The following is a 15,866-nucleotide window of genomic DNA, read 5'->3' on the forward strand; positions in this document are numbered from 1 at the left end:
AACCGGGGTGAGAGGAAGCTTAAACTGAAGGACAGTCAGTGTGAAGTGCCAATGTAGACTCAAGAAGGGGAAAAAGTAATTTTAGACTAATTTTTGTGAGAGAGGAGAGAAATTTTAACCAGGAAAAAAAGGAGTGAATGACTGTTTATACTTTAAACAATTTCAGTTTGGGGATAAAACAGGAAAACGAGTGTGACCAGGCATCACAGGTACCAGGCCATCAACATGTCTACCAAGATATCTCCAAGGCACAATGTGACAGGATATTTATTTTCACACAATTGCACCAGTATGTTCTAAAAGTCTTTCACACTCACGTGTCATTCCTTCTATCATTTATGCACCAAAACCTACTCTCCCATTATTAAAAAAAAAAAAAGTCTGCTTATTCAAATTTCCCAAGAATGGCTTCATTTCATTGGCGGGTGGGTGGATGTATGTGTGCTAGGGATCAAGCCCAGGTCTTCATGCTTGCTAGGCAAGAGCTACACCCCCAACCCCATTTTATTAGTTTTGACAACTGCCACTCATCTCTCCTGATAAAGGCCTTCAGCTCTTTGGGTTGGGCACATGCAGAGTTTGAAGTGCTCTTTGGTAATGAACCTATGTTCAGCCATATCTTGGGGGTGTTAGTCCTAGGGATACAGATAGAGGGTCTTCACAGGAAAAGAGAACCCAAATAGAATAAACAGCACATATAAAGAGCAGAATGCAGATGCTTCTAGATGTAGGCAGGGGATACATCCCACTAACCCCATAAAAGTTGAGAATACCATGAGTGGACATTGCACTGATGGCCCTTACTTCTGAGCACACATGGAGTACTCAATACAATTTGAAATTCCAAAACATGGTTTCTACTGAATGCATATGCCTTCTGCATCACTGTAAAGTCAAAAAATCATAAGTCAAGTCATTGTAGGTGGGGACTGTCTATATGTGTGTCATAAGAGGATTGGAGCAATGGAAGCTACTTCATGAGATACCTCCAGAATTATGTCTTTATCTCGTTCCTTTTTTTGGTAGGGGGCAGTATTGGGGCTTGAACTCAGGGCTTTTGGTTTAGTTAGTTTTCAGACAGTGTCTCATACTTTTGCCTGTTCAGGCTCAGATCATAATTCTCCTACTGAAGTGAGTGCAGCACACACTACAAAGATGTGTTAAATAAGATCAGTTTATTTAAGCATGCGCTCAATACTCATTTATTCCATACTAACCTACAATGAACCAAGTACACGTCAGTTCCTCCCCCAGGGGATGTCTTGCAAACTTGCCCAATTAGCTGGTCTCTATGTTGCAAAAATCACTTTAATTTTATTTATGTTAAATTATCTGGGATATGAACTGCACCCATTAAAAATCTTGCAGTCAGGAAATTTATAAAAAATAAGTGCATCTCCTCAGTAAACAAAAAGCAAATTCATTAGGTTAAAAGTCATGAAACCCAGAACAGTTATCATACTTTTGCAACAGAGAACATTGTGATGATCAATGGCATTAAAACCAGCCCAGAAACAATTAAGAGTAGATAACCAGAAACAAGAAAAACAACCACCTTATCTAAATGTCCCTAACATCACTCACTTCTCTAAGAATTATTTTGACAATAGGAAATGGAATTTTAAATTTTTTTTCTTGAATCCAAAACTGTATTTCCCGTCCCATGTGCCCTCTGGGAAAGCCTGTTCATAAACAAACAATTTCCAGATAACTGGCTTCTTTGCTGACTGTTTCCATATGGTTCAACACTAACATTAGCTCCTGAAATGCCACTTTGTGTTCCTGTCACCTCATCCATGATGTCATGGAAAGATATTGACATGCTGTTATTACTGCCAAGCTAGAGACTGTAAAGGAAATTATGCTGCCGCCTCTAGGTTTTAATTTTCCATGAAAAATTATTCTCATTGCCACAGCCACTTAGACAGCAAAAAAGAAAAATGATTCAATTAGGAAAAAGCCATAATTAGATTTTTCCGGCATACTCTTTCGACATAAAAGTTACACTGCAGCAGGACTCCATTTGGTTTCACAATTTATTTTCATCAGACCATTCCAGAACACAAGAAGATGTTGAATAACAACCAAAGGAAGAAAAGAAAAGGAATACTAAACTGGGAACTTACTCATTCAAATGAGCCTTGAAATGTGATGGGAGAGGGATGAGAAGTCTGAAGAGGCTGGAAAGAACCACAAAGAGGAGCTGAAAGGGACAAGCCACCTCTTCTGGGATGATCTAGGAAGTGCAGAAAGTCAGCAACAGATTGACTACCCAAGAGATAGTGAGGATGATGGTGATAATGATGGCAATGACAAAAAGAAATCACAGAATATGAAGTAGAAGGAAGGAAACTTTGTTCAACATAGACTGACAACAGTGTGGGCATCATAACTATACCTCTAGAATCATTTCTGTAGTATGTTTGTATGTGTGTGTACACACATGTAAGCACATGTGAACATGTACGTACACAGGGCAGAAACCAAACCTAAGAACTCTCATTTCAGAGCCTGAAAGATTTATTTACATATCACCTCCTCAGAAGTTCAAGGTATGATTCAATGTTAAGTTTTGGAACTTTTCTGCAAATATAACTCAAAAAGTTAGATGGGGAAGAAAAAATTACGTTATTTAGAAGTCAGAGCAATTCCATGTTGGTTTTTAGTTTTTAATTCCACTAGGGAAGTAGGAATTTTAGTAATGGTCTTGGAGACATTTAAAAATTCTGAACATTGAACCCTAATAGTATCTGTTGATACTACTTTTATAAGTCCATCCTATATTTAAAACTGGTTTGATTTTTTTTTCTCTAATCAACCAATATAGCCAAGACTTCTTTTTAGTTCAGTATCTTGGTACTCGGTCAAGAGACATGTCAACATGTAACCAAGAAAAGAAAGACATGTGTTCTGCTATGATCTTATCAGGGCTCCTGAGACCTGGTAAGAAAGCCTGAGAAACAGGCAGTGGAGACTCTGAAAACTTCCTGTGCACTTAAGAGTTCATCATAAGGTTAAATTAAACAGAACAGAAGTTACAGTAGAATCTTCCCAATTCTGAAGAGAAACTCCTGGCTGGGGAAATAGTCCAAGATGGCAGTTGTGCTACTCCACCAGGAGATGTTATGAGGACGACTATGAAGGCTCCTGGGCAATGCCATTGTATAATTAAGGCTAAGGAGTGATCACCCAGCAGCCAGCAGGGTGGTCTCCATGGAAACCTCCAAACATACAATTTTACATACACAGCAACTGTTGTGAATCAATGACTTTTTATATAGGTTTAAAACCATTGTGAATGGTACATGAATTGCTTCTTTTGTTGGAGACTATCTAATTAAATATGCTATGAGAGACTGGTTCTCCTGCATACTGAGTTGGGAGCTTCAGTTAATGTAGGCAGTCCACAACCAAATCCACTACCTAGAACTACAATATAAATGGTAAATTCCGACCCAGGAACTCATTGACTAATGCTGCGGAAGAATTAAGCCAGGGTTTGACAGAGCTAAAGGAAACCTGTCAGTCATTCTCACTAATCTAGGACTGGCTCTCATTAATCTAGAGCTGTCAATATATTTTTCAATCCTCTCAATAAGGTAGACGTTATTATTATATTTGTTTACAGAAGAAAAAACTGGCTTACATACCTACATCTGGCAGACTTGAGACTCAAAAGCAGGTCAAAATTAAGCCTTTATGTAGGTATCTATGACTACGTGATGCCATTTGCAGAGCACACTACCACTTCCAGCTACTTTCACTCACATGAGCTCATACAATGTACTTTGAATCAATCAGGAGTCCTGGTTCTAGGAACTTTTGCAATATTTACCCTTTGGTCCTTAACTCTTTTGCCCCACTTCTGCACCCACAGCACACTCCAAATCTGAGGACTCACAGGAGACCAGGTCTACGAAGGGGACCATCTTCCACCAGGACCATGTGCTAGAGCAATGGGGCAGGAAATCCCATCCTCAGAGTGTGAACTTCTGACTGTCCAAACTCAGTAAAAGAGAGACAAAGATACCAAGAAACCAAACTGTAAAAGTCTAGTAGATTTTAAATCCCATGGACCTGCTGGCCACTTCTGGCTGGTAGTAAATTATGACATAGCATTAGAGAAGGGACTGGGGGAGGCAAGTGAGGCACCCAGATTACAACACTTAAGGAGGTATTTAAATGAGGGCTTCCTTCTCAGGTTCTAACTGGCTATTATGGTTTGGATATGAAGTGTCCCCCAAAAGGCTTATGTGTTGAAGGATTGGTCCCCAGCCAGTAGATCTAGCATTGGGAGGTGATTCCATCATGAGGGCTCTAACTTCTCCATGGGTTAACATATTGAAGGATTAATAATTCAATAGCATTATTAGGAAGTGATGGGAGGTGGAGCCTGATTGGGGGGCCCTGGAGACATGCCTTTGAAGGGTGTCTGTCCCTGTTCCTTTCCTGTCTCTCTCTCTCTACTTCTCAGCACTATGAGGTAAGCAGCCCCAGCTATCATACCCTCTCTGTCATGATGTTCTGGCCTCACCATGGCCCAGAAACAAGAGAGACATACAACCACAGACTGAAACCTCTGACTCTTTGAGTCAAAATAAATATTCCCTTCTTTGAAGTTGTTCAAGTCAGGTATTTTGTCACAGTGACAGAAAAAAAAAGCTAACACACTGACACTGCATAAGACTGAAGGACACCCTAGTTAAACTCTGCACATATAAGTGGCAAAACTCTAATAATGAAAAAACAAACGAAGGCTGAGGGTATAGCTCAATGGCAGAGCACTTCCTAGCATGTGTGAGGCTCTAAATTTGATCCTCAGCACTGCAAAAACCTCAAAAACAAACTAAACAAAATCAAGAGACCTAATCTAGACAAGGTACAGAAAAAATATTTCCCAAGGACCATAAAAAGAATAGACTTGGTTTTCTTGTCTGTCACTGCCTTCAGGACACAGAAAGATAATGACAATTATGGTATTAGCTTCAAAGAAGCAAGTATTCTTGCAGGAACAGCTTTGAAAGGGCAACAAGTGCTGGACACCTGGACCCTGGAAGGCTGGCGCTACTGTCTGGGGATGTCTGTATCCCCTGGCTCGTCCACAGTATAAACTACTCTAGTCTCAGTTGCTTCTTTCCCTTGAGTCTGAGTATTTGAGTAGGTTTGAAATTAATAAGGAGGAGACAAGGCACTATTCAATGTAGGAAGAATTCTCATGGAAGGACTTAAATCTGCTGGAGGAACACACTAGTAGAAAACTGAAAAATCAAACAGCTCCTTCCTTATAGATCTACATGCTTCTGTTCTCTCTCTCCCTCCCTCCCCCTTCCTCTCTCTTTCTTTCTGATATTAGGGTTTTGAACTCCACCACTTGAGTCATGCCCCCATTCCTTTTTGCTTTTAGTTATTTTTCAGAGTTTCTTGGCTAGCCTCAAACCATTACCCTCCTACCTCCACCTCCTGTGTAATTAAGATACAGATATGTATCACCACATCTGGCTTGTTCTTTGAGATAGGGTCTTGCTAACTTGCCCCTTGGTCCCCAGACTGGCTTCAATCTATAATCCTCCTATCTCTACCTCCCAAGTAGCTGGGATTACAGAAGTGAGCCACTGTGCCAGCAGTCCTCATTGCTTTTCTCTTAAATTCATTCACTTCTTCCTGCATCAATCCTTCATTACAAGTAAGAGGGGATCCCAACGTATTACAGATGCAGTTAGATTTCACATGCTTGGATTTATCAAAATGAAGGGGGGAATGCTTTTTAAAGGTTGCTAAATATTCTAATATTTTCAGTTTCTTTAAAATGTTTCTCAGATTCTCAGAGTAAAAGTAATCACCATGACAGAAATATAAAATTACTTTTTTCCATCTAAAGTAGTCTTGGGTCAGAGGAAGAAACTGAAAAAAAGTGAAGACCAAAGAGATATATGAATATCTTCTCTGAGAACTCAGAAGTGATAGAGTTGATGTAACAAGTCCTGAGAAAACAGCTGAGAATGCGTCCTTTTGGAGCAAGGAAGAAGGCATCCTCCATCCCTGAGTGACCTCTCTGCCTGTGAATGTTGGAGATCAATCTGTATATCAAATTCTCCTTTGGCACCAATGGAATTTCCTTCTGAGTCATTTTCTGAATATGCTGGCACCAGTGGAGTCAAAATGACATTATGGAGAAATGCTATATTACCAAGTGCAATCAGTTACATTTCAAATGTCAGCACATTTGGACATGTAGGTGGTCCAAAGAGAGGCTATATATTCTGCCAGTGAGGATTACATTGTGCATTTTCAATAGAAAAGAGAAGGGAAGAGAAGGGAAAAGAGGGAGGGAGGGAGGTAAGGAGGGAAAGAAAGAGGAAAGAAGGGAGGGAGAGGGAGGGAAAGGGGGGACGAGATAGAGAAAGCATGCGCACTCCATGTACTGAAGCTAGAAGAAACCTTAATGGCTCCTCTAATTCAATCCTCCACACTTAAAAAGGATTAGCATTAGATCACAGCAGTCAATTAAAAAATCCCCCCTCTTCTGAATTAACTATCGAGGAAGAAATGATAACCCTCCCTTAGAGTTTAAGAAAAAATATATAAAGGAGACTCATGACAAAAGTGATTAAATAGGCAAAGCCTATTTGAAAGAAAAAAGAATGACTTACCAAATTCTAAAGGACAAGACCTAAACACCATACTTACAGCTTTGAGCACTACTACTCTACAGCATTTAGGGATGATTACATGCTATAAAATTTACATACTGTAAATGGAAAAATGCACTGATTTTTAATGAGTAAACTTAATTTAAGTGACTGTGCAACCATCACCACAGTCCAGTTTTAGAACAACTCCATTAAAAAAAAAAAACTCTCTAAGCCTATTCACAGTAAACTTTTGCACCAAGAGACCATCAGTATATGTTCTGTCCATATAAACTTGCCCTTTTTTTGGACATTTCACACAAAGTTGGACAAGACTGTAAATATTCTTTTGTGACTAGCTTCTTTCACTTAGCATGCATCTGAGATTCATCCAAGTCATAGCAATGTATTAATAGCTCATTTCTTATTGTTGATTAATATGCCATTGTATGTATATATCATACCTTGTTTATCTAGTCACTAACATACATTCTCATCAGATTGTTTCCAGTTTGGTCTATTAATAATGGTACTATATACAGTCATAAATAAGGCTTTTGGTGGACATGCATTTTTCTAGCTCTTGAGTAGTTTCTTAAGAATAGAATTACTGGGTTATAGTTAGTTTATGTTTAACCTTTTAAGAGTTCCAAACCGTTTCCCAAAGTACCTGTGTAGATACCCACCAGCAATTTATGAAGTTTCTTCACCTTCTCACTTTCAGCATATTGGTATCTTTGAATCTAAGGTATGGGTATGTTCCTTGTAGACAGCAGATAGCTGGATCTTGGTTTTTTGTTTTGGGGTTTTTTTTTGGGTGGTACTGGTGTTTGAACTCAGCACTTGCTAGGCAGACACTCTACCACTTGACCATGCCCCCAAGCCCTTTGGTTATTTTTAAGATAGGGTCTTGCTGTCTTCCTCACACAGCCTGGACTGAGAGCTTCCTATTTGCCCTTCTCTGCATAGCTGGGATGATAGGTGTGCACCACTGCATCCAGACATTGTTTGAGATAGTGTCTCATGAACTTTTTTTTGTCTGGGCTGGCCTCGAACTGTGATCTCTGTACCTCTGCCTCCTGAGTAGCTAAGATTACAGGTTTGAGCCACCATGCCTGGCTGATTATGTGACCCTTTTTTTTTCTTTCTTTTTTGGCAGTACTGAGGGTTGAACTCAGGGCCTTACACTTGCTAAGGAGGTACTCTACTGCTCGAACTATACCTCCAGCCCATTAAAAAACTTCTGCTGACAATCTCTACCTTTTGAGTGGGGTAGTCAGTTCAACCACATTTAATGTAATTATTGATATGGCTACTAGCAATAAATCAGTTTTTATTTATCTGAGAATGTCTTTATTTTTGTCATATGTAGAGGGCAGTTTTGCTCTATATCAGATTCTTGGTTGACTGTTTTTCTTTCAGCATGTTGAATGTAGCTTCCTATTGCCTTCTAGACATCACTGTTTTTGATGAGAAATCAGTCATTAACTGAGGTGTTTTCCTTCCATACATGTATCATTTTTCTCTTGTTGCTTTTAAATTTTTTCCCTTTGTCTTTTAACAGTTTGGTCATAATTTGTCTAGGTAAGTTTCTCTTTTTGTTTGTTCTTGGGGCTCATTGAGCTTTTTGGATCTATACATTAATATTTTTATCAAATTTGGAAGTTTCAGCCATTATTTCTTCAAATATTTTTTTCTATTCCTGTCTCCTTCTGGAATTGTTTTTACATACATATTGATGTACTTGGTGTCCCACAGGTCTTTGAGGCTCTGTTCACATTTTTTTCAATTTTTAAAATAACTTTTTCTAGATGGAATAATTTCTTTTGTTCTACCTTCTAGTTTATTCTTTTTATCCCAGTATATTCTTATTCTTTTTTCTGCCATCTCAAATTTATAATTGAGTCCCTCTAGAGAATTTTTATTTCAATTATTATGCTTTTTCAAATCCAAAATTTCTATTTCTTTTTTTAAAAAAATATTTTATGTTGAACACTGCATGGACCCCATCTCAGTCTATACTTTTTTTTATTATCCTTTTATTATTACTACTGTTGTTGTTGTACTAGGAGTGAACTGTAACATTTACAAAGTTCATAAGGGGTTGAATTCACCCCTTCATCATTCTCCTTTATCCCTCTGGCCCCCCCACATAAGGAAAGAGTGTAGGAGGGTAAATATGGTGGAAATATTATGTACTCATGTATGTAAGTGGAAAAATGAGACCTGTTAAAGATTCCTTTATTGAAATTCCGTATTCATTGAGACTCTCTCTGATACTTTAAACACAATGGACTTCCCATCTCTGAACATATTTAAACAGGCACTTTGCAGGGATTTTTTTTTAAATGCTAAATCCTGCATCTAATGACAGACACTCAGAGCTAGTTCCTATAGACTACTCTCTTCCTGTTTCTCTAAATGTCTCTCATTTTTTAATATTGGGCATTTTAGATAACACATGGTAGCAGCTCTGGATCCTGAATTTTCTCACAAGAGTTGTTATAATTTGTTTTCCTTATTTAGTAATTTTCCTGGATTAGGTCTCTGAAATCTGTCTCCCACACAATTGCTGATGTCTCTGTCAACTGTTTCCCTTGTCCTTATTTCTGTCTGATTTCTAGGGGTCATCCCCATGTCTGCATGGCTTAGGTTCTAGCAAAGACTAGCCAGAGATTTCCCTCAAATACCATGACCAAAAAGGCTTCCTTTCTCTGCTTCTAATTCTGTGTGTGGGCTGGGGAGTTCATGAAAACCTCAGGCTGTTTCCACATCTGCCCTGCTTGTACTCTGCTGGCTCCCTCACATCTCCTGTGTGAACACACAGCCTCCCCTGGCCAGGGACATGTGGTTGTCTTGGGCCCATGCCATCTCTACTTCCCATGCACACAGGCTAACTTCAAGCTGAGATATATGGAGAGTGCTGAAGTGCAAGTGGCTCTCTCACCTCTCAGAGCTACTTATTAAGGCAACAGCAAGACCTCGGGTCCATTGCGTGCTCCAAAAGGGACTATAAACTCAAGCTAGTGGAACTATTGACCTTTCTGGTCACTTAACACCAAGTTAGCCACTTGAATTGACAATCCTCAAACAGAGGAGCCCCTTCTGGAAGCAGCACCAAGGCTGTTGATGTTCATAGCCCTCCTTGCTCTGGTTCAACCTCACACTCACATGGCTGGAGGATGGAATGGGGCCATGACAGACAAGAACACATATTCACATTGTTCCTACCCAAAGCCACTTCCCACCCAAAGTAGTTTCCATGAACAAATGCTTCTGAGTTTATTGTATGCTGTTAGTCAATTTTTAGACTATGAAATGGGTGTTAGGAACAGTCTTCTCCCAGCTTTCTGCTTGTTTTGGGGGAAGAGGTTTATTTCAACCTCCTCGCTCTCTCATGTTAGAAATTAGTATCTTTTCAACCACTCCTTATATTCTGCTGAAATTAGAATTATTAGTGCTATCAAAAAGTAGACCAAGTAGCTGAAAATACCACTATGAAATCTCATTTTCCAAGAAAAATGCTTCAGTTTTTTCCTTTTTTTTTTTTGTCTATATTGTTTGAACTCAGGGCTTCATGCCTACTTACTCTACCACTTGAACCATACCTCCAGCCCTTTTTGTTCTGGTTATTTTGGAGCTATGGCTTCATTTTTTGCCCAGGCTGGCCTGAACAGTGATCTTCCTATCTTAGGCTTCCTACAGTAGCTGGAATGATAGATGTACAACACTAGACCCAGCTATTGGTTGAGATGGGGTCCTGGGAATTTTTTTATCTGGGATGGCCTCAAACCACAATCCTCCCAATCTCAGCCTCCTAAGTAGCTAGGATTAGAGGCATGCGCCACTAGCACCTGGCTTGGTTTTTTTTTCCTGGAAAAAAAATATTTACCCAAGGCTAGGACCTGGCACAAGTAGTAGAGCACTTGCCTGGCAAGAATAAGGCCCTGATAAAATTAAATAAATGAAATAAAAGAAAAAGTCAACCAGAAAACATAGATGACTGAAGGCACAAGTTTCATAGTTCTTTCAATAGATTGAGTTAAGGAATCTCAGCCCTGAGAGGCAGCACTGAAGGGCCTGGGCCTTGGTGCACTGGTAGACATGAGGGAATGGCAGGAGTGGTAGAAAGAGGTTCACACGCAACGTCTTGGTTACCACCGTGCACCCACAGCTGCCTTTCTGCTCCTGTCCCTTCGTTGTTTGTCCTCCTCTTTCTCTATGCTTCAGCTGCAACCATTCAGATATACAAAGTCCATGCTTGTAATATCCCTTTGTCAAAGGCTCCTTGAGGTCCCAACCTGGACATTTGTTGATTTTCCTTTCTTTTTCACCTTGAGCAGGCTGAGTTTTCTTGGGTAAGTCACTTGAGCTCTGGACCCTCACAGCCCCTCCAGAAGAAAGATTATTCCCCAGAGTATCTAGGAGTCCAGTCTCAGGGGTCGAGAAGCTCTCATTTTCACTGGCCGCTGGTGGCTCACGCCTGTAATCCTAGCTACTCAGGAGGCAAAGATCAAGAGGATCTCATTTGCAAGCCAGCCTGGGCAAATAGTTCATGAGACCCTATCTCGAAAAACACCATCACAAAAAAGGACGACCCTGAGTTCAAACCCCAGTACCACAAAAAAAAACCTCTCATTTTCAGACGGGTAAATTAAGGCGAAGAACATTAAGGGGCCTGCACATAGTCACCTTCCACAAGCATGAGAAAGATTAAATATGCTGATAAAATAGGTGGAAGGCCTCAGAAATTGTTACCTAAAGGAATGAAGGGTCGGCTCAGGGCAGATGACTAGAAAGAGTTTCCTGAAGATCCAGCAACACATTACACAGGCCACACAGCCTCTTGAGGTAGACGTTCAATCCACTTCTCTTACCTTAGCTAAGAAAATCCAGGCTGCACACTGCCCTGGGGCAAGAAGGCTTTTCATCTTCACTGTACTGAACATGAGAAAGAATCCTAAAAATCCACTGGAAGGAGAAAATATTCTTTTGTTAGTTAGGCTGCCTTCCTTCAAACTGGCTACTTTTTGTACCACTTACCAAGTTATTTCTTGCTTTTTTTTTTTTTTAAGACAAGGTTTTAACCTGTAGCTCAAGATTCAAGGCTGGCCTTGAATTTAAGATGCTCCCCTCTCAGCCTCCTGAGTGTTGGGATTACAGGCCTATACCTCCACACCTAATTTATCAGTCAATTTCTAATCATAATCCCCATCATGTCTGCATTTTCTAGTGATCTCTGGATAAAAGTAGCAAAAACTTAGAAACCCTGAAGCTCTTCTTTTCTAAGGAGCTATGATGAGAACGTTTTATCGTTTCACTGCAGTTGAGGAGGGGTACAGAAATTGGGAGGTCTCTGGCTAAATCATAAAAGAAAAAATGTAACAGAAATTCTCCCTCCCCAATTACTTCTGGAGCTTAGTGCTTGCCAAGGTAGAACTTCAACTTTTTAAATTTTATTAGCATATATTAAGTATATAAACTAATGGGTTTCATTGTGATACTTTCATGCATGTATATAATGTACTTTGATCATATTCACCCTCCTTATTCCCTTCTCTATCTCTCCATACCATCACCGGCAGGTAAGATTTCCAAAGACAAACTGTCCATGCAAGGGAGATGGCCTAGACTGGACCCTGGGCTCGATGTAAGAATCTGAAGGTAAAGGGTATTCCCATAACACATGTGGCCAGAAGTCCCCAAGCCAGGCTGAGCTCTATAGAAGCCACACTTAGGAAATGATGCCTAAGCACCTGTGGGAACTGAAACACCCCCTGCCTTGGGGACTTGAGGGTGGGCAGCATCTTGGGGCCATTCAGGTGCATGGACCAGCAAGGGCATTGGCACTTCAGGGGACAGGGAGGATGCAGTTCCTGTGCTAGACTGACTTCTCACACATAAATTCAAGTGACAGCTTGAATGTGGCATTTATTTTATTTGTTGGTGGTACTGGGACCTGAACTCAACCTTATACTTGGTAGGCACTTACTCCACCACCTGAGCCCCATACCCAGCCCTTTCTACTTTAGTTTATTTTTCAGATAGGGTCTCGTACTTTTGCCAGGCCAACCTCAGACCACAATTCTCCTACCTCTACCTTCAGAGTAGCTGGAGTTACTGGGATATACCACCATTTCTTTAAGATAGGTCTCACTAACATTTTTGCCTGGGCTGACCTCAAACCTTGATTGTCTTATCTCTACCTCCCAACTAGTTGAGATTGTAGGCATGCACTGCCACACCCACTGTGGCTTTTATTTTAAAATGGAAAAGTTATACAATTACAGTTGTACCCCAAGCCAGAAAGGCAGAATATAGGAGCTAAACTTTATTTGTACCTGTACAGCCTCAAATATGACTCTTCCCTCTGTCCTTCATCATGGTCATAGTATGTGGCTCCAACCTAGATTACAAACTCTAAGCAGGAAGGACATAACCTTGGGCTGCACATTATACAGTATTTTAGTCATAGTAGGCATTCAAGAAATGCTTGTTAGGTTGGACTAAATCAAACACATCTAAGGCCACATTTCACAGACACGTGTATTTTCACATCATTAAACCAGTGTCATAGCCACACTCTTGGGGCAGGTAGCAGGCTTCCCCTGTGTATGTGTCAGCCAATTTGGCCTGATGACCTGCAGAGTTTGTTCAAACTTGTATCTATAGTCACAGGAGACTGGACAGGTTGGATTAAGACATTAAGTCTCACATCCAAAAGCCAAAGAGGCCTTGTGGGGAAACAGCAGACTTACCCAATCAGACCAAGTGGCCTAGAGTTCTGTTCTTAGCTGTGCTCACTGACCCTCATGACTCTGACCAAATCTCCCTTTCTTACTCTTTTCATGCCTCGGGTTCTGTGTTCTTGAACATAGTTGTCCTCATATCCTACCTTATAGAATGGTTACTTAGATTGGAAAAGTTCCCTAGCCTCCAAGTCTCGCTTTATTAACAAGGAAACTGAGGCACAAGTACACTTAGAATCCAAGTCCCCACAGCTGTCCAAACTCCCAAAGATATGTGTTCTTGCCTAGCTAGACAGAGTCAGATGTTCCATAGCCCTGAGGGTGGGGGTGGAAAGTGAGGCAATAATGCTCCAGGGCTCCTCTTGGTGGCTTCCACCTGCTGTGCCCCCTCTCACCTATCTTCTTCCCCTCTGGTCTTTCACTCTGCTCTATACCCCCAGGCAGAGGAAGGGCATGATTCCACCTTGACCTTCCCCTCTACATAGAGTCTGGGTTAGGGAAAGCTGGTCCTGATTTGTGACCAGCATCTCTGACAACTCTCATTGTTTACTATGTTTGTGACTCATTTCCATGCTACTCACCAATCTCTTACCATTCCCCTTCTCTCAGCTCTTCTCCCCCTTGCTATCCGGTAACTCTGAAAAGCAGAGGGAGATGCCTCAAGTGCTAGAGCCGGGGAATAGGAGATGCCTTGCTCCACAGGATCTCCAAGTCATGGCTACCTCTGTCCCCTCAGGTCTCCAAGACCCCTTCTGACCTCCCCCTGGACCCCCTGAAGTTGACAAATCTCAGTGTGAGAAATGGCCAGGGAGGAGCCCATGTGGGGAAACTGGACACAAAATGCAACACATAATTAAATGAACTGAAATGAGTATGTCCAAAATCTTCAAAATAAAAAGACTTGATTTATCATAAGAGAAATCTGCAGATTAAAAGCAGGTAAACAGCCAGGTGCCAGTGCCTCATGCCTGTAATCTTCACTACTCAGGAGGCTAAGATCTAGAGGATCGCAGCTTGAGGCAGCCTGGGCAAATAGTTCACGAGACTCCAACTCTAAAAGAATCTCAGCAAAATGGATTGAAGGTGTGGCTCGAGCAGTAAGAGAACCCACTTTGCAAGTGCAAAACCCTGAGTTCAAACTGCAGTTCCACCATAAAAAAAGAGGGAGAGAGAAGAAAGAGAGCTAGAATGTAACCCCCCTCTGGAAAAAAAAAAACAATACAAACAACTTATGAAGCTGTTGCTCTGCTCCTAGTAACCAAAAAAGCCTGGACCTCCCCTGCTTGCCATGTTGCCAAATAATCACAACCAAAGGGAAACCAATCCCCAGGCATCAGCATCATGGAGATTTGTGCTGTGGAATCCCAGTTAGTGGCAAGTGAACAGGGTTGATCAAACTGACAAGGCCTGGGAGGATGCACTGTTAGTGCTTTCCTGAACTCTAAGAGTGATAAATAAAATCATTCTGAGGCTCAAATGCAGAAACAAATTTTATAATATTGATTTTTTTTTCCCCTTCACCCTAACGCACCTGCAGGGCAGACATACCCCATTCAGAAACAGTACCAAGTCATATATCAGGTTTTTACCTTTCAGTAAAGACTTACTGCTTCAGAAGTACCATTTTATACCTGGGGAATGGATGGTCTGGCTTTAATGTAGTAATCACTCATGGTTTCTTAACATTTTACTTGTATTTGACCTGAGCATGTAATAATAATGGCCACCACTTATTGGGCCATGCCCAATACTTAGAACTTTACACATAATTTTACTTGCTATAACAACAGCCTTACCATCACTATTATTTTTCCATTTTCTAGATAAGAAAACTAAAGCTTGGGAGAACTTGAATAACCTACTGTGTTTGCTACACAGTTAACAAGCAGCAATTCTGGGGTTCGACCCAGGTCTGCTCTTTCCACCACATTAGAGTACAGACTGAGAGGCCCACCTCTCAGCATCATGAACTCAAGATTGTAGCTGGAAAGGCAAACAGAGTGGGAATGAACTTCAATGTGTCTGGATGCATCTGTCTGATTGGTCTACATCCCAAGTCCTTTCCTAGGCCAAATACTAACATCACCTTGTTGTCTAGACATCCATAGTCATTGATTTCCACAGAATTTCTCAGAGTCTGTGGGTTCAATGGAGGGATTTTGGAGGTTGCCTTCAGGCACAAAAGGGAGGTCAAGATAGAAGGTGAGAGGATGGGATTACGGACCCAAAACTCTCTTTGAACAGAATTAACTTCATCAGTTTTATATGCTGAAGCTTTTTTTTTTTTCTTGTGGTACTGGGTTTGAACTCACAGCCTGTGCTTGCTAGTCAAGAGCTCTACCACTTGAGCCATGTCGCCATCCCATTATATGTTGAAGTTCTATGTGAGATCTGCTTATGGATAGAAAAGGAGCAAGTGAAGCCCACCTCTTCAACAAGTTTGAAAAACCATGGCCCTGGTAGAGGCATGTATGCAGCCCAGGGGTCC

The 15,866-nt window shown here is 40.9% G+C and overlaps 1 protein-coding gene across 18 annotated transcripts in view; it reads right to left on the minus strand.

Moving 5' to 3' along the window:
* The window catches only part of Tmem241 (transmembrane protein 241), a 163,887-nt gene that overhangs the window by 68,885 nt on the left and 79,136 nt on the right, over nt 1–15,866 (minus strand). For 12 of the 18 annotated variants that reach the window (XR_012447096.1, XR_012447095.1, XR_012447094.1 and 9 more), the window contains one exon: nt 11,507–11,600. The exons of 5 other annotated variants lie outside the window; for them this stretch is intronic. Coding sequence is in view for 6 of the 13 variants with exons in the window: in XM_074070160.1 (XP_073926261.1) it covers nt 11,507–11,600 (94 nt within the window). In the remaining 7 variants the exon portion in view is untranslated. Of the gene's footprint in view, nt 1–11,506; nt 11,601–13,959; nt 14,016–15,866 lie in introns of all 18 variants that reach the window. One more of the 18 variants, XR_012447101.1, reaches the window with a different exon arrangement.

Source organism: Castor canadensis, chromosome 4 (assembly GCF_047511655.1).
Source record: "Castor canadensis chromosome 4, mCasCan1.hap1v2, whole genome shotgun sequence".
Classification (NCBI taxonomy): domain Eukaryota; kingdom Metazoa; phylum Chordata; class Mammalia; order Rodentia; family Castoridae; genus Castor; species Castor canadensis.